Raw genomic sequence first — 20,126 nt, forward strand, 5'->3', positions numbered from 1 at the left:
CTCAACTCATCAAGTCTGTGAGTTGCTGTTAGCTCATTTCTGTCAGTCCCATTTCTCCCTTTCCCCTTAGCAGTAAATGTTATATTCCCTCAGGTGCATATCCAATTCCCAGTTGACAGCCCTGACTCTGTCTCCACGATTTTTATAGACAGCAAAGTTTGGACCATAGCTGCTCACATGATAGAAAAAACGTATCTCTTACATCTCCCCGGACGCTTTTGCTTATGACTTTGACTCTATGTCTCTTTGTCCCCAAACCATCCACTCTGTATTTACCCAATCTAAACCAGTCGTGATCTTGAATACATCTTTCTTGCGAAAACAATCCTACCTACTCCAGTTGAAATCTATGGATACACTCCCTCATTTTTGTAATTATTCCATTAAAATGTTCTGCCCTCTCTCTGTAGTCTTTCTATAACTGGATACAATACTACAATTGTAGTGTGGCTGGTGTTCTATATAGCTTCAATGTAATTTTCTGATCGCAGAGAGTATTTTCATGTATAATATCCAGGACACTCACTATTTGGAGTACATTAGACTCTCATTTAATAAAAACCAATAAGTATTTGTACAAGAAACTAATTTGTTTAATTAGATGTACATTGTATCAAACTGATGGCATTAGGTACAATTAATATATTATGTACGTTATGATTAATACATTGTTTCGATGAATCACACTGTATTCCTCTGCTGATTGAACAGGTAAGGTAGTCCCACTATAATCTCTAAGAAGACTGATTGGATGCTTGGAATATCGTGCATCTTTAGTGCTTCAGTTCTTCCTGTGAAAAGGTTTCACAACTCTGCTGAGTATCTCCGTTGTGTTGAACAGATAAAATGAAGATATGAATCATGAATGGAACCGGAATAGCTTTTTGTTTCACTTCTGAAAATCAAAATACAGTAATTCTATTCCTTGGATGATGCAGCAGGGCACAGATCATAGGATACAAAAATAATATTCTGATGCATTTATGTAAAAGACCAGTGCAATCTTTATTGCAACAAATAATGTGTAATGGTTTGCCAGTTACAGTCAGGCTGAGCTGCAAAATATTTATTCCTTCAAACTATGTTGCTTTAGATATCGGACATATGTGTGATGTGATTGCATGTTTCTATGCTGTTGTGGTAGTTGTAAAATCAGAACTTGTCTTAGAGTTGGCCACAACTATAAAAATCCAACAAAATATTTGGTGTTTTATACATCTAATAATTCACTCATTGACCTCTACAAAGGTTCTGATTCAAATATTACTATTTGATGATTTTCGTTTTCTCATATCAACCTTAATAGTTTGTTTGGAAATACAGGATCCGCTCAAGAAATCGCTGCACAACCAGATTAATGTCACATCTGTTTAATATACTTAAATGATATGCACATTTATTCATGAATATTTCTTTCGACTTCTCCGTCTGGAATCCCACATCATCTCCTCAATCACTGTACTATAGGCAGCATATGTACCAAGTTACTAACTTTTTACCAAAGGAGCAGATTGCATGATGTCATGCTAAGGATGTTCCTAATGTCTTGTGCAGGACATGTATGACGGGATGGATTTAAGGCAGAGGAGATCGTCCAGTCCTGGATACATTGACTCGCCCACATACAGCCGACAGGGAATGTCCCCCACAATGCCACGATCACCCCAACATTATCACAGACCAGGTAATGACTGTCCTTCAACCAGTAAGTTGATCTGATGAATTCATTTTGAGATGTAAGAACCAAAGCATTATTCTATTATTAAAGGAAAATATACTTAACACGTGGAACTGCTTTTATATTATCTGTCTGTTGAATGAATTGTAGTGCATAGTCACTTAACTGAATATTGAGTGTTTGCGTCTATTGAGATTATTTTAGGTTCAGTAATTGTGTCTCCGAAGCATCTCCGGAGTTATATGAGACACACACAATATTGCTATCCAGAGAAGGAAATACTTGAAAATGTAGAAAAAAGGAAGTTAATTCTGGGTCAAATTTCAATGAGTAAGTGGATAATTTGTAAACTTAAGCCAAATAAACAGGTTGACATTGAACTGTGGTTTCATGAGTAATTCCCAGATGAGTAACCTACCCAGTGCAAACTTTGTCCCACAGAAAGTAAACTGTGGCATGTTCCTCCAGTAGAAGAAAGTGACTGTACCAGAAAATGTTAAAGGAAGGTCAACTAATTTTATTGTAATAGAAAAGAACTGCAGATGCTGGTTTACACCAAAGATGGACACAAGCCTGGATATTTTAAGAAATGAAATTACAATAAAGTTAGACACAAAATGCTGGACTAACTCAGCAGGTCAGGCAGCATCTCTAGAGAAAATGGATAGGTGCATTTTAGGGTTAGGACCCGACAGCTTGAAGAAGGGATTTATTCACAAAATGCTGGAGTAACTCAGCAGGTCAGGCAGCATCTCGGGAGAGAAGGAATGGGTGATGTTTCGGGTCTGAAGAAGGGTCTCGACCCGAAATGTCACCCATTCCTTCTCTCCCGAGATGCTGCCTGACCTGCTGAGTTACTCCAGCATTTTGTGAATAAATCGATTTGTACCAGCATCTGCAGTTATTTTCTTATACAGCTTGAAGAAGGATCCTGATCTGAAAATTCACGTATCCATCTTCTCCACAGATAGACACAAAAAGCTGGAATAACTCAGCGGGTCAGGCAGCATCTCTGGAGAAAAGGTGACGTTTCAGATTGACCCTTCTTCAGAGATGCTGCCTGACCCGCTGAGTTACTCCAGCATTTTGTGTCAAACTTTATTATAATTTCATTTCTTAAAATATCTGGCCTTTTCTTTTTCTTCCTTGTAGACAAGATAACTAATGTAAGCGGTCAAGCATTTTGAGGTCACCCTTACTGAATATAAATATCATCATGCCAGTTTCAATGTGGTACTGCAGTAGGAGTATCACTTTGATAAGGTCACAACTATAAATCTGCCATGTCATTCCATGCCTTGTAATGCTCAGGCATTCAATCACAACGGCCATCAATGTAACATTTGCATTTTGCATATGGTATACAGTAAAAACAAATGTTCACTGAAACAGGCATATAGATAATCTAATAATTAACATTTGAGGCAAAAGTCTATTTTTTCCATGGGAAATAATCATGAGGAAAATGTAAATGTATTTATAGTTGTTGTGATACCAGCAAAGGCTTTTGCAACTTACAAACCAGTGAGGTATTTGGAATGATCCTGAGTGTCCGCTGGAGTACCTCATCTTGACAGCAGTATCACTGTAATTGTTTTCAGTCTTCCGAGGATGGAAATGAAAAACAACAGAAATTCTGTTTTGCTTCCCACTGACTGGAATCAAATAGGCATGGGTGTAGTTTAGTTTAGAGATACAGCATGGAAATAGGCCTCCCGGCACACCTAATCCGAGATGACCAGTGATCACTCCACATTAGGGATAGTTAGGTTTATCAAGGTTTCGTTATAATAATGATAATAACTTGTAAAGATGCGGTTATTGCAGTGCAGTAATTCCTTAATTCCCTTAACAATTCCCCAGTTCATTCACTATAATATCTTACATATCCAGTTTTAAAATGCTAGCTCTCACTTGACTATACTCATCCACATTTTCCCTCTTGATTTAAAAGAGGAGCACCTTAAGATCCTCATGTTCACATGTTCATGTCATGACTTAATGTTCCATGGAGGACACACTTTCCAGGCACTCTAGGTATTGAGACAAATTGAAGTTGTGCTTGATTATAGTGATATTTATTTATATAACCCAGTCACGGTGGCGCAGCTGTAGATTTGCTGCCTTTACAGTGAATGCAGCACCAGAGACCCGGGTTCGATCCCGACTACGGATGCTGTCTGTACGGAGTTTGTACGTTCTCCCTGTGACCTGTGTGGGTTTTCTCCAAGATCTTCGGTTTCCTCCCACACTCCTAAGACGTACAGGTTTGTAGGTTAATTGATTTGATAAATGTATAAATTGTCCTGAGGGGGATAGTGTTAATGTGCAGGGATCGCTGGTCGGCGCGGACCCGGTAGGCCAAAGGGGCTGTTTCTGCGCTGTATCTCTAAACTAAAACTAAACTAAACCTCAGCTGATTAAACAGGTGTTTAAAATGTCAACTATATTCTGCCTTGTTATGTTCATTGTGTATGTACATAGCTACTCGCTGATACTTTTCATTTAGCTAATAACCCTCAGGTTCATTTCTCTGATGCTCTGAAGAGAAAGCTTGAATAATTGCAGTTCATTGATTTAACAAAATTAGAGCACTGTTTGTATTAATGAGGAACAATTAAAAATTGTTATTAATCTGCAAAATCTGCAAATATTAATCTGCAAAAAATTATTGTTCTCCTTCCAGTATCTCAAATGTAATTATAATTCAGATCTCTAGTTTAGTGTTAGCAGTAACCTTGTCTTAACTAAAGTATTTAACTAATGGCAATTAAAAAATAGATTATTTTTATGGTATTAATCATCACAGACTAATTTTGAAATATTGCATTGTCTGGCATTTAACTGTTTATTTTCTTTCAAGCTCATTTATCATTCCTTATATTTATAATTTACAACATGACAAGAGGTCAAATCATTGGGTTCTGAAGTGGCAAACAGTAAAGGTCATTTTTACTTCCACATTGAGAATTTTGTTGAGAATTTATTTCCACCTGGTTTGTATAGTCCTATACTGTGTTTACCAGAGAAAAGTGATTATTTTTCCACAATCATTGAATTTGCTTTTATTTTGGGGTGATTTTTAAAAAAAGATTTATTTTCAGGCTCTAATATTAATATCTTTGTAAGTAAGTAAACAGAATTTACGCATCCATCTTAATAGCTCACTGCAAATCCAGGTCTGAATTTATCTTTAAACAGTAGCACAATTAATTTAAGTGGATCACATAGAACTACTTGGGATATCATGCCACCAAAGGCCACTGAGCTATTGAAAACCAGAATGCTTAAATCCAGCATCTGATTGTTTAGAAATCCTGATGGTTTGGTATCTGGCTGACTGATTTGTCCGGGTTGTGAGTCTGGGGGGCAGAGTTGGGCATTGATAAGCAGCTGGAGCCAGAATTTGGTTCTGGAAAACTAGAGATGGGCGGCACGGTGGCTCAGCGGTAGAGTTGCTGCCTTACAGCGCCAGAGACTCTGGTTTGATCCTGATTACGGGTGCAGTCTGTAAGGAGTTTGCACATGCTTCTCATGACCATGTGTGTTTTCTCCGGGAGCTCCGGTTTCTTCCCACACTCCAAGGACATACAGGTTTGTAGGTTAATTGGCTGTGGTAAGTTGTAAAATTGTCCTTGGTGTGTAGGTTAGTGTATGGGGTGATCGCTGGTTGGTGCGGATTAAGTGGGCTGAAGGGCCTGTTTCCGTGCTGTACCACTAGTCCAAAGTCTAAAGGTCAGAAACATGAATAGGTCTGTGACTGGATCCAGGATTCAGAATGTTTGTATATTTCCCATTCCCTTTGAACTCACGGGTAGAAGGGAAGGATTATTATATCTTCATGTAACATGCAAAAAATGGAAAAGGGAAAAACGTCCAACACACCAGAAATCTGCTCATCCAGTACCACCAAGGTGCTGGATAATCAAAGTTTTACTGTCTAATTGGATCAATTGATTAATTTGCAGAGTGGCAATATCATTCTCTGGCCTCTTTAACTGCAGCTTTTTTATAAAATTATAAGTGCTTGAGTTACATACTGATGTGTAACATGACACTAAAATTCAATGATCTCTGACACTGCATTCATATCTTGTAGCTCCCACAGTGATAGCAAAAAGATGAGAAATATAATTTCAGTAATGTACCACTCATTACAACCTACTTCGTCTGATTCCCAGCAGGGGTAATGCAGGCTGTGTCATGATTAGCCTGGGCTCAATAAAAGGATAGAGTAAAATCAGATCATTGCAATACAAATTGCTAAATGTTACTATGGTTGACTAGGCGACTAACATTCACAATTTAGTGAAGAATTTTGACATTGGTGAAATACTGAAGGGCAGTTGTGGCCATTAAACCATTTCTACAATGAACACTAGTTTGGGAGAACAATGAAATTAAATGAATATGGTGAGTATTTATTTCACTTCTTGGTGGAATATTGATTTTATTTCATGAATAATCCATCCACATTCAGAACATTTCTGGCCCTATCCCACGAGCTTGAACTGAGAGAGAGGTTTGGGAAATAATTACGGTGTACCCATATTTTCAAGGCAAAATCAGCTCTATTGTAAATATAAGACCCCGGGTAAAAATCAGTGTCAATTTAAACATAGGCATAATGTGTATGAAAGTCATACTGAAGGGTCGTTAATATCTATCAAAGTTTAGCCAGAAGAATAAAGTATACTGAGGAGGAGAATATCAATAGACAATAGACAATAGGTGTAGGAGTAGGCCATTCAGCCCTTCGAGTCACCACCGCCATTCAATGTGATCATGGCTGATCATTCACAATCAGTACCCTGTTCCTGCCTTCTCCCCATACCCCCTGACTCTGCTATCTTTAAGAGCTCTATCTAGCTCTCTCTTGAAAGCTTCCAGAGAATTGGCCTCCACTGCCTTCTGAGATAGAGAATTCCACAGATTTGCAACTCTCTGACGGAAAAAGATTTTCCTCATCTCCGTTCTAAGGAGGGGGGAAAATCTAATATCTTTCAAAGTAGTGCTATTGAAGAAGCTCAGCACTCTTCTGGTCACATTTTGTGAATAAATCGATTTGTACCAGCATCTGCAGTTATTTTCTTATACTCTTCTGGTCACATCTGTTTTGATTTTATTTTCCTTATATATTCATTTCAATTAGTACAAACTCTTGTTATCAGTGGATATGTCAACTCAATGCCCATCAGGGATTCAAAAATATATACATATTTATTGAGTCCAGTTCTGGCCCTTGAATTATTGAGCAGAATAGATAAGGAGTCTTGCTTCCCAGAAATAAAAGCAACTGCGAAAATACATCTTTAAAAGTATTCTTTAAACTTTTTGACAGTATTTGAAAAAAACTTTCATTTAATTGCTTAATTGCTGGAAAGTGATATATTATTTAAAGGAGTTTATTGATAGATGTGAAAATTGAAAATAATTAAAACTTATTGAATCAGCTAAGTATTGTATTTATTCTAAAAGCAAATAAATTAGTAAAGTATTGATGCCTAGAATTTCATGTCTGGCCAGAAGGACCAATATGCTGTGATGTGGATTGAGCCATAATCACGAATTTTGTAGGTAGAGTATAATATGCTAATTCGTAATTTTTTGAAGTACAAGATTTGACACATCCAAAAATCCATGAGTGGAAAGTAATCTTAAAGATGTATTGTTGTACTAAATGTAAGAAAAAAATTGGTTCCATGTAGGAACAGCAACCTAGGTTAGAGTAAGAAGCTTAAGTATAAAAGGACTATTTTGGACCAAATGCAATATAATCAGAAATTGGTTGATTTCTTGACTGAAAAATAAGTTTTTGTTACCTGTGAAGGGAGACTTGAAATGGATGTACATTGTCAAATGTTGCAATGCAAGCTTAGATGATTTTATTTCCTGGTTACCAGAAGATTCCACTTGATTAACAAGGTGAAAGAAGGAATTGCAAAATGCATTCCTTCTTTCTGAAGGTTGATTGTGCGCTCTGAACTGTCAAAGCAAGTACCTTCAACAGGTGCTTCATGTGGAAAAATGCAAGCAATCTGACCAAGAGTTTAATTTACCATATTTTCTGGCAAGGAGGTCACAAGTGGCACACATTCATACAAAACTCTTACAGAGTGGAGTTGACTGGAGGGGAGGAAGTCCGATGGTTGGGGCAGTGAGGAATTAGAGGGAAAATCCCATTGCCTTCCAGTTTAGTGATTCCGGGGTTAGATGTCGACATTTAAAATCGATTGATTTTCTGATATATTGACATCAAATTAATGTTTAAAAATAAAACAAAACAGATAAATCAGAATAGAGTGTGCGCCTGAAAGTATGACTGGCCTGACAGAGTGAACCGAGCACTTTATGAATTCCCAAAAGAAATCAGTGGAACTTCCATGACAGTACAAGCTCCTTGCTGGAAAAGCATGGTACTGTGAACAGGTTTTTCATTCTTGTTTGCTTCACAGCCTTTGCCTTTTATTTAATTATTCATGTTTCTGCTGCTTCTTTGCAATTCGTTGGAGGCACTGAAAGTGGCCGGAGTTCACCTTATTATAGCCAGCTAGACATCAAGCCAAGTCCTGTCCAGACTCCTATACATTTCCATATACCAGGTAGGAGCTTACGCATTCACCAGCATGGCTTGAATGCATTAGACAAAATAATAGCATTTCTATTTTGCATTTGGCTAATAGTTTTGAAGGTAAAATTGCACACAACAAAAATCAATAGCTGTGACAGTGAGACATGCAGTTTTGGGGTCAAGAGAAACAACCTTAACCATTTTGATTCTGAGATATAAAGTTTCAAATCAAATATTAAACACTGCCTATAAATAGATGACTAGCTGTTCACCTTAGTTGATTATTTGGAGTGAGATTCCGCATGCACAAGACTCATGACAAGTGTAGAATTATTTAGAGATGCTGTGGTAACTTGTGCATTAGTTCATCGGTCTTTGCAGATAAAATAAAACACCACGAAGGAGAAATGTCTATGCAAATCTAGTGAATCCACTACCGTAAGGTTCCCCTCCAGGTCTGACCTGCAATCATCACTTGCAAATTTATCAACAGGTCTTTACCAATGCTGGGTCAGAATCCTGGAGTTTCCTACCCACAAGTGATGTGGAACTATCTTCCCCACAGTTTAAGAAGGCAGATTCTTCCCCTTTCTTAAGGACACAAGAAGAAAAGCATCAAACAATTGCTAACATCTCATAAGTTTAAATTTTCCCATCAAGATGAATTCCTAATTTCAGTCAAATGGAGTTGGAGAATGCAACATTATAAAATGGAGGTACAATATTTCACAGAGAGAGAAATATATTTAGGCATTCATACTTTAGGACTCTTTCACACCTCCAGGGCATTGAGATTGACAGTGGAGATCGATAGCCAATGCAGGAAACTCATGCGAAAGAATGCAAATGGATAAACCTGGAAACACTGTATTCCAATTATATTACAAACGGTGTATTCCACCGTTGTACTTTGGGTTCTTGTCTTTTCTCTTAATTAGAAAGAAACCATTTCTTTACCCTTTCTGCATACACAGCTAAATTACACAAAGGTTCCCATGATTGCCCATCACTTAATCTTTCCAGATCTATAGTGCCAATGAGAAATAAATATATTGTCAAAAATCTGAAACAGCTATTTTTATATGACTGATGCAAGCTTGAAATGAAAATACTTGCATTTGTTGTCATGTACAGTGAAAAGCTTTAGTACAGTGAAGAGCTTTATAAGGCTATATTCCTAAAGAAAATACATATAGAAAATAAATGGCCGCATATTTACCTGTATTTGATAACATTCATGATATTTTCACATGTTTCAGACATGTGACAATCGTTTACATTTCTGTATGTCTCATTCATTCTGTCTAAACATTTCAAAAGGCAACAGGATCATACATTCCATTGATACTTTCCCACCCTTCCTGAGCACGATAGTAATGTAACTTTACTCCAGAAAGTTTCAACAGTTGGGAGGATAGAACACAAGCCAGGCATTCACTGCTGAACAGACCGAAACTACTGAGATAGTTCCATTGCTCACTCACTCATTTTCTGGATTAAAAGTAACACAGATAACAATCTCAAAACATCACTTCAATCATGCAGTTAGAGAAGATCTCGAGAAAAATATATCATTACAATTAACTAAAATATTAAACGACTTTCCAACATATTGTTCAGTTGCATAGTTTCAAAATAGTTTTCTCTTTCTGCGTTTTAATATGTGATATAAAATCTATGGAATATAATAGTCATTAGTCAATAGATGTAAGTTTACTCCGTGAAAGTTCTGAATCCTAAGACAGTTGTTTTTATCAAACAAGTATGCAGCATTTTGTTTATGCCAAGAATGTGCCAATATTTACATCATTTATTTTGTCTGCTGGCTTTCTACTGATTTTCCTTTCAGTGTACAGAAAAGCACCATTCTATTCGGTAAACCTAAACCCAAGGATCTTGTCCTCATGCTGTTATGTTCATTGGATTTGCTTTAATTAATTATAAGACCATTTTCCTGGAATATTACCAGAAAAATTATCTCAATAGCATTGGATGTAAAATGAGTGAGTGAACAAAAATATAGACATTGTTAATGGTTGGGAGTTTTGAATATCACCACAATTCAGTAAGCACGAATAGCCAATGAAATTGACCTCTCTATTGGATTCAACATTTATTTTATACTCCAATTAAAATACATTTTGAAGCAGGATAAAAATAAAATATTCTTCTGTGTTTATTGCATATTATTAAAATCCAGAAGGGAGCAGAAGTAAAATTTTCATGACTGTAGCAATGTCAGTGTCAAGCACCATTCTAAATGACACACAATGTCAGTATATTGCATTTTGCAGGTTAAGATGTATTAATGATCACTATCCTTGCTCTCTTCTCTTTTTCTTCAGCAAGTGGAGAAATTTCTAATATCTACCGGAAGCCCCCTATCTATAAGCGACATGGTACTATCTGCATGATTCTTACATACAAAGCTTTTAATGTGTGCATTATTTTTAAAACGTAGAATTAGTTCTGTGAGGTCCAGTTTAGAATAGAGCTGATGAGTTAAATTCAAATTTAAGAATAATTTCTTGGGTATTGTGGCACTGATTTTGAGAACTTCTCTGCACTTCAGTTTTCAGATGATATATTTACTGTCCGTATCCCATTCCTCTAGATTTTGAAAAGTTGAATTTGTTATTCACATATTTTTCCATATCAATATTCCATGCAACTCCTGTTGATCTTCAGACCGTTGCAAAAAAAATAATGATTAATGATTTAGGACCTATTTTTCACAAAATAAAAATATTGGGTCTATCTGTTTCATAGAAATTCTTCAAACTAACCATTGACTTTTTTTTTTAAATTTTCATCCAGTGGAGAAAGTTTACCAGTTTTATTTTCTCCCTGATTTTTTTTTTCAGCACCAATCAGCAATTCAATCTGGTTTGCAACTTAAAGAAAAAATACCTGCTATGTATTTGAGAAGGAAAGTTCTCTCATCATCTTGTACATGAGTATTCTTTCACTACATCTGAAACAAAAGAAGAAACCCAATTCTATCCCACACTGTTTGGGCACATTTTTAATTGACAGACTCATTAACATGTCAATCTTTCATCATTAATTTTTTTTCTTCATGCATAGTAGTGGCAAGAAGCCGCATCTTTATTAATTAATTTACTATCTGGGTTGATACAAGAAATCTGTACCTTAAAATAGAATTTCTTCCCAGGTGAAATAGACAATAATTCTTAAATCACTCATTTGTCAGTGCAACTATATGTCAAGGTGATTGGAAAAGCATGGTTTTATACTTTACTGTGCCAGATGCAAGACAAATTAAAATCTACTGTTCACCATCAAACTGTAAAATAAAAATGGATGAAAATTTGCATTGTCTTACCCTCTGCACTACACTTCAAAAGGAGTATTTTCTCCTTAACAAATATATTTTCTTCTTTATCCCTTTGCTTCTGCTTCTCATTCTGTGCTTGTCTTTTTCCCTGCCTGCAAACTGGGCCTTCGTTCATTATTATGCTGTAAGTAACCTTGGTTAATTTAATATATTTGTTCAGTGTCTGAATTTCAATGTATGTTTCTTGCATAAATAAGAGCTTCTAAATCACCAGCCTGTCTCCAATTTTGTATCGTTAAAAAGAATGCAATTATAGTTACAAAGATGCTGAGAGGATTTACTTTGCTGCTTCAAATGATTTCAGAGTTCTACCAGCAAAGTCATCGCTAAAAAAAAGTCTCTCCAGTATTACATTTTGAGCTGTAGTTAATTCGAGTAATTAATTTGAAAAGCAAGGTTTGCACCTTCAATTACATGCATATACTGGGTGCATACTCTGGTGAGCTTGTATTATATTTCTTCATCCTACTTTATTGTTGCTAAATAAAGATAATAGTTCTGTATTTATTATCATTGGGACAATAGATATTCCAATCATGTGTTTTAAGTAAAATAATGTTATTGGCTAGAATAACTGGTGCAATGCTGAATTATCAGCTTTGTGCTATGGTGTTGCTTATCAATTACATGTGTGAAATATAGGATGATTGGTCATGTATTATAGAACAAAATATATCTCCAAAAAGTAATGGATACAGTTGTTAGTAAACCATCTAATACTGAGGCATGTGGCTGGAGATTGTATAACCTTTGCCAAAATTGTGATAACCAGAGTTAAAGATTGTGTTTCCTATTGGACACGGTGCACAAGATTTCATGTATGTCTCGGGCTTTTGTGCCCAGTAAATGAACATTAACTCAGAAATCTCATGAGACGCACAAATTTACTTGAATGACCGCCTGCCATGGCAAGAGGTCTGGAAGTGTCAGGTCTCCACTGAGGAAATCAAGGCAGCAAAGCTGGTAAACCTCGGGTGAGATGAACACCCGCTCTCAGGCTCTTTCTCCTACTTGAGCAACACCCTGCAACACATCCAGTCACACATTCCTGGATAGGTGATGTAGCAGCAGCACCAAACAAGCTTTGCGAGGTGATTGCTCTGATGCCAAAGGAACTAACACTGGTGCATCGCATATGGACGTTTGCCATTTAATTTTGCATTGTACATTATATGTAATAAGAAGCACAGTGTTGTAGACTACCCAGACTTCTCTTTTGGCACCTCTCTGTTCGTACAAATCAAATCAGAGCTCATGTGTACACACACATGCCTTTATTTTCATTGTCTATGTGGAACAGTCACAGTTCCAAACCTTCTCTGGTGCCATCCCCCAACTCTTTCTCCATTACATCAACAACTCCATTGATGCTGCTTCCTGCACCAGTGCAAAACTCATCAATTTTATCATCTGTGAACTAACTCCACCCTGCTCTCAAAATAACCTGGATCATTTCCCTTACTACTCAACATTTTCTCAATTTCTCTGTCAACATCTCAGGAGATAAACTATCCACTCTACGATAAACCCACTGGCTCTCACTGCTACCAAGACAGCATCTCTTCCCACCTTGACCCTTGTAAGGATATCATTCCTTTCCCCCTCTCTGCTGTAACTGCTTTCAAGATGAGGCCTTCCAAGGGATTTGAAAGGTTGGCCTCTTTCAGGAAACCAATGGTCCCAATGCTATCCATAATGGCTATTCCAAGCCCCTAGTTGCATGCCATTTCAACATCCCTTCCTTTTCCCACACTGACCTACCCATTCTTGGCCATCTCCTTTGGCAGGTTGAGGTCCACGCAAACTGGAGAAACCACACCTCATACTCTGCTGGTGTAGCCTACAACCCAATGGCATAAACCTTCCAATTTCAGTTCATTCTTACACCGCCAGGGTATTTATCCCTTTCTCTTTCCTTCCCACCCCCTCTGATCATCCTAGATATCTCCTCCAGCCTCTAACAAATGCTTTTGCTCACCTCCCACTTGCAAACCATCCCCTTATCTACAAAAGACTCTCCCAATCGACCTCTGTAAGTTCCAATCAATCTCTGCAAGTTCACAGAAAAAAATCAGCAGAAAATAAAATTCACGCACAATACAAGTGGTAAATTACAAAACTCAGCATCATCACGGAAATATATGTCTCATAATCTTATAACTTAATGGTGAGAAGATACCAAAAATAACAGTAGGCATTTGGAAATCAGCATTATTTTCACCCTAAAAAAATCTTTTAATTTTTAATGTGCAAATTATCCACTGCACAGGTTCTAATTAAATAAGAAGCATAACTTGGAATTTATTGTATTATTCTCTTGACGGCCTCTAATAATGCCACCTATTAATCCGTCAATGTTGTATGGCTTATCGGTACATCTAGTGCCCTTGCCTGATTGGTGAAAGGGAACTTAGCCTTGAATAATTAATAGTTTTGTAGAACGTGTAGCGTGTTGATAAAGGCAAGGAGCCAGGTATTTTGGGAAGGTATATTTATTGGTTCGTGGGTCTCAGACGGGTCTAGTCTGCCGGAATGGCTTGGCGCCCAAACCTTGTCCTTATATCTCTGAGTCCAGGACCGCCTCCCGGGACTGGTCCATTCCCGTGCCGAGGGGTCGGTAGTAGTATGGCACGACCCTTGGGAGCCGCCACAGTACCCCCCCCCAGATCCGGAGGCACGAAACGCACTGGTGGTCGCACAACCCGACCGGACCGCGTACGGTAATCGGTCGACAGAGGGGCCGGCGGAGGCACAGTTGGAGAGACAGGCGGTGGGACCCGCAAAGGGGGGCGACCTCGTGGCCGAGGCTGGGCCACCCGCACCGGTTGGTCGATGTCTAAGTGGGCCGGCTTCAGGCGGTCAATTGACACGGCCTCCGGCCGGCCCCCCATGTCCAAAACAAAGGTTGTCTGCCCGTGCTCCAGCACCCGGTACGGGCCTTCATACGGCCTCTGGAGTGGCGCCTGGTGGGCGTCACGGCGCAGGAACACAAAGGCACAGTCCTGGAGGGCCGATGGCACGTAAGGGCGGAATGTCCCATGGCGGGACGTCGGCACGGGTGCGAGCTTGCCAACTCGCTCTCGGAGGCGATGTAGGGTGGATGAGGGCGGTTCCTCTCGCCCCGGCAACGAGGGCACGAACTCCCCGGGCACCGTGAGCGGAGACCCGTAGACGAGCTCCGCTGAGGATGAAGCCAGGTCTTCCTTGGGGGCAGTCCGGATGCCCAGCAAAACCCATGGTAGCTCGTCCATCCAGTCGGGGCCGGCGAGTCGCGCCTTCAGCGCTGCCTTCAGCTGCCGGTGGAACCTCTCCACCAAGCCGTTTGCCTGCGGGTGATAGGCCGTGGTGTGGTGCAGCCGCACGCCCAACAGGTGGGCCATGGCCGACCACAGCTCGGAGGTGAACTGTGGCCCCCGGTCCGATGAGATGACCACCGGCACACCAAAGCGAGCAATCCAGTGCGCGGCCAACGCACGAGCGCATGTGGCTGTGGACGTATCAGCCAATGGTATGGCCTCCGGCCACCGCGTGAAGCGGTCCACCACCGTGAAGAGGTGGGTGATGCCCCGGGACGGCGGGAGCGGGCCCACAATGTCCACGTGCAGGTGGTCGAAACGGCGGCAGGGTAGACCGATCCCTTGGAGTGGCGCCCGGACGTGGCGTTGAATTTTCGACGTCTGGCACGGAATGCAGGTGCGGGCCCATTGGCCAACCTGCTTGCGCAGACCATGCCACATGAACCGCGCAGCTACCAACGAGATCGTTGTCCGGATGGATGGGTGAGCCAGCCCGTGGACCACGTCGAAAACCCTCCTGCGCCACGCGGCCGGGACGATGGGGCGCGGCTGACCTGCCGACACATCGCAAAGTATCGTCGTTGCTCCGGGGCCGAGGGGAACATCCTCAAGGCGGAGGCCAGAGATGGCAGTCCGGTAGGCGGGCATCTCCCCGTCCGTTAGTTGGGCCTCTGCCAGGGCAGAATAATCAATGCCGGGTGCCACTTCTAACACGGCATTGATGGCGGGGCGAGACAATGCGTCGGCCACTCGGTTTTCCTTCCCCTCGATAAAGCGGATGGAGGTGGTAAATTCTGATATGTAGGCCAACTGGCGCTGCTGTCGGGCGGACCATGGGTCGGAGACCTTTGCCAGGGCGAAAGTGAGCGGCTTGTGGTCCGTGTAAGCGGTGAACGGGCGGCCCTCCAGAAAATAGCGGAAGTGACGAACGGCCAGGTACAGGGCGAGGAGCTCGCGGTCGAAAGCGCTGTACTTCTTCTGGGCGTTGTCGAGGTGCCGGCTGAAGAAGGCCAGGGGGCGCCAACCCCCGTCCGTGAGTTGTTCCAGTACGCCACCAACCGCCAACTCTGAGGCGTCCACCGTAAGGGCTGTCGGGGCATCCTCCCGTGGGTGAACAAGCAGCACAGCCCGAGCCAGGGCCTCCTTCGCGCCGTCAAAGGCTGTTACGGCCTCGTCGGTCCACACGACGGTCTTACGCTTGCCCGCCAGCAGCTCGTATAGCGGCCGCATGATGTGGGCCGCGGATGGCAGGAACCGGTGATAAAATGCCACCATGCCGACGAACTCCTGCAGGCCACGCACCGAGGACGGCCGGGGAAACCGGCGGATGGCGTCTACTTTGTCCGGCAGGGGAACCGCTCCTTGCGAGGACACACGGTGGCCGAGAAAGTCGATTGTGGCCACGCCAAAACGGCACTTGGCTAGGTTTATGGCCAACCCGTGTTCGCTGAGCCGCTGGAAAAGCTGCCGGAGGTGAGCACAGTGCTCCTGCCGCGAGCGGCTGGCTACCAAGATGTCGTCGAGGTAGACGAACAGGAAATCCAACCCGCGACAAACGCCGTTCATTAATCGTTGGAATGACTGCGCGGCGTTCTTGAGGCCGAACGGCATCCGCACGAACTCGTAGAGTCCGAACGGCGTGATGATTGCCGTCTTGGGTACATCCTCCGGGTGGACCGGGATCTGGTTGTAACCTCGCACCAGATCCACCTTTGAAAATATCGTGGCCCCAGCCAAATGGGCGTTGAAGTCCTGGATGTGGGGCACGGGGTATCGGTCCTCGGCGGTAGCGACGTTCAGCCGCCGATAATCCCCGCAAGGCCTCCAGCCCCCGTTTGCCTTGGGGACCATGTGGAGTGGAGATGCCCATGGGCTGTTGGAAGGGCGGACGATCCCCAAGGACTCCATCGTACGAAACTCCTGTCGTGCCAGGCGTAGTTTCTCAGGCGGGAGTCGGCGTGCTCGTGCGTGGAGGGGTGGGCCGGTAGTTGTGATGTAATGGTACACCCCATGCTTGGGGGTCGATGACCGGAATTGCGGGGCCATAATATCCGGAAAGTCCGCCAGCACCCGAGCGAAATGGGAGTCCACGGACGACAGCGGGCGTATAATCGGGTCATTCAGCCGCAACGCGATGGGCTCCATCGTGGCGGAGTGGACCAAGCGCTGCTGCCTGACGTCCACGAGGAGAGAATGAGCCCGCAGAAAGTCGGCCCCGAGCAACGGCTGGGAGACGTCGGCGATCGTAAACAGCCACGTAAAATGACTGGCGCCGAAAACGATGTGGACCGTGCGGACGCCATAGGTCTGGATAATGCTCCCATTTGCCGCGGTGAGGATGGGCCCCCGCTTCCCAGAACGAATGTCCAGCGGCGAAGGGGGCAGGACGCTCAGCTCCGCCCCGGTATCCACGAGGAAGCGGCTCCCGGACCGCCGATCCCAGGCGAAGAGGCGGTGAATCTGGCCGGCCACCGCAGGGACTATTGGTAGCCGGCCCGGGCGTTTTCCGGAAATGGGAACGGCTGGCGGCATTGTCGGGCTGCCGCACCCCAGCGCTGGTGGTAATAACACCAGTACCTCTTGCTGGTGCTGGCTGGAGCCTGCTGGTGTGGGACTGCCGGTGCACGACCCGCAATGGCCACCGGGGGCGATCTCGCAGGCCTCCGGGACGTAGCTGTCACTCCTTCCACAGCTCCCCCGCCCGACCGGAGAAAATCGGGCGCTTCTCGAGTGACGTTAAGCGCACTGACGTCATCACGGCGCGCCGCCCACAGCGCGTCCGCGCGCCTGCCGAGGGCCCGGGTGTCTGCAAAGGAGGCGTCGGTGAGCTGCAGGCGAATGTCGGCCGGCAGCAGGTGCAGGTAAGTATACTCGAACATCAGGCACGGTCTGTGCCCGTCGAGCAGCGCGACCATCTCCTTCAGGAGGCTAGATGGGCGCCGGTCACCGAGGCCTGGCATGTGGAGGAGCCTTTCGGCCCGCTCCATTCGGGTTAGCCCGTAGGTTTGGAGCAGCAGCTCCTTAAGGGCTTCATATTTACCGTCGGCCGGTGGGTCCTGGAGGAACTCCGTTACCTCTTCGGCCGCGTCCTGGTCAAGGGCTCCCACCAGGTGGAAAAAACGGGTGTTATCCACTGTAATGCCCTGCAGCTGGAACTGGGCCTCCGCTTGGTAAAACCAAATGCGAGCCCGGGTGGTCCAGAAGGTCGGGAGCTTGATTGCTACCGCGTCGACAGCTGGGGCCTGGTCGGCCTGCGAGCCGGACGGGCGGTCGGCTTCTGCTTTTGTGCCCATCCTAATGAATGGACCGTCGAGGTCACCAATGTAGCGTGTTGATAAAGGCAAGGAGCCAGGTATTTTGGGAAGGTATATTTATTGGTTCGTGGGTCTCAGACGGGTCTAGTCTGCCGGAATGGCTTGGCGCCCAAACCTTGTCCTTATATCTCTGAGTCCAGGACCGCCTCCCGGGACTGGTCCATTCCCGTGCCGAGGGGTCGGTAGTAGTATGGCCCGACCCTTGGGAGCCGCCACAAACGTAAAATAAATTTATTGAAAAGGAAGGATGCTCTGAAATATAAAATGCCTCAAATGCTTCCAGGGTAATTGTGGCACTTCAACATTACATTCATAATAGGTGAACATTCCCATTGTTCAAGAAACATTTTTTATTCCATATAACCTTTCCATAACTTTTGACTGAGAATCGTGTTGTATTAATGTTAAATCAATGCATCCATTTGATGAGGAGAAAATGAATTAAAAATTAGCAAAGGCCCTTAACTTTTGTTTGCTTTTGCCTGATGTGTCAGTCATCAAAGTGTCAGTTCTACGTGTTCAAGCAAAGCCACTAAAGTATGTTAAATTCAAGAAGTATGCAGTTAAGAAGGCATGAAACCACAAAGACATAAATAAAGTCGGGTCAGCGCCATCATCAGATTGGACATGCCAAACTGCTGAATTTAACCATATAAATGGGGGGAGAAAAGTCATATCATGGATTAGCAAGAAACATTCATGGTTGTGAATATCAGGGAGAGTTTCTTGTAAGTCCTTTTATTAACCAAAACTATAAAGAGTAATTTCACAGGGAGTAGTGAGAGCAATCATAGAATTGTTAATGAGGAAAGACACAAAATGCTGGAGTCACTCAGCAGGTTAGGCAGCATCCCTGGAGAACCTGGATAGATGACGTTTCAGGTCGGAACCCTTCTTCCGACTGAATTTAAATTGTTGATGTTCTTTATGCCTTGTTTGGCTACATTTCATTTATTTTTAAACATTGATGATTGCTGGCGTAAGAATGAAGATGATAGAAATAATGTTACCAAATTTGAATGGATCCTGTGTCATGAGGAAAAGGTCACATAACCCATTGCGATTACATTCTCATTTAATCCTTTCCTCAGACAATGGGCAGTGATTTATTTCCTCCATAATGTTTATGTGTGCTTGCGTGGGAAGTAAATTGCTTATCTTGCAAAAACATCTGCAAATTGAACTTGTCTTCAATTAAATGTTGTAAATGCTAGCTTCTTATGGGTAGTGATTTATTTTCCTATCAGATCTGCATCTGTTTTGCACAAGGAATCATTTGCCCATTTAATTGAGCAATGAGTTGAACTGGCCTGAAATGTACTGGAGAACAATATTAACCAATTATGGTGGAAATTTCTTATATGGTAGCAGCACACATTTATTTGTTTGGTCTGTGAGGATTCTCCATTCCAGTTCTTTCCTAATACGTAGTTCATGTTTGCCTCTCTGCCTATCCTATTTCATTGTAATATTCCAATCCACTGGGAAATATGTCTGATGTTATAAATTCTGACAAATGTTATTAATAGGACAGAGATAAGCAGCTTAGCTTGATTAGAGATTACATTCTCAGTATTCACTTTGAAGACCAGAGCCCATTTGGTTAGTAAGATATTCTGATCAACGTTCTGGTAAATACTTAATGTTTGACATTGAAATGTTATTCAGTGGGTTTCATTCTTGGTTCTAGTGGCATTTCCTATCAGTCTGAAACAGAAAATGTCACACTAATCAGTGTTTCCTCGCAGCTGAAATAAGATATTTCATGTTGTCACTATGTTGTTAATAAGTAAATTTGCTGGTGGAACCACATGTTGGTGTACGTAGAAAAATAAGTCTTACTGATAACAAATATTTAGAATGACACCTTGTAAAATGTAAAGCTTGATGTAAGAATTTTAGGAGTCAG

General features: G+C 42.5%; 1 protein-coding gene across 5 annotated transcripts in view; it reads left to right on the forward strand.

The window, feature by feature from the left end:
- The window catches only part of ablim3 (actin binding LIM protein family, member 3), a 212,176-nt gene that overhangs the window by 162,770 nt on the left and 29,280 nt on the right, over positions 1-20,126 (forward strand). For 3 of the 5 annotated variants that reach the window (XR_013548085.1, XR_013548087.1, XR_013548086.1), the window contains 2 exons: positions 1,555-1,684; positions 10,595-10,648. Coding sequence is in view for 1 of the 5 variants with exons in the window: in XM_078411587.1 (XP_078267713.1) it covers positions 1,555-1,684; positions 8,191-8,280; positions 10,595-10,648 (274 nt within the window). In the remaining 4 variants the exon portion in view is untranslated. Of the gene's footprint in view, positions 1-1,554; positions 1,685-8,190; positions 8,281-10,594; positions 10,649-20,126 lie in introns of all 5 variants that reach the window. The other 2 variants (XM_078411587.1, XR_013548088.1) reach the window with 2 other exon arrangements.

This window comes from Rhinoraja longicauda, chromosome 14 (assembly GCF_053455715.1).
Source record: "Rhinoraja longicauda isolate Sanriku21f chromosome 14, sRhiLon1.1, whole genome shotgun sequence".
NCBI classification, from domain to species: Eukaryota; Metazoa; Chordata; class Chondrichthyes; order Rajiformes; family Arhynchobatidae; genus Rhinoraja; species Rhinoraja longicauda.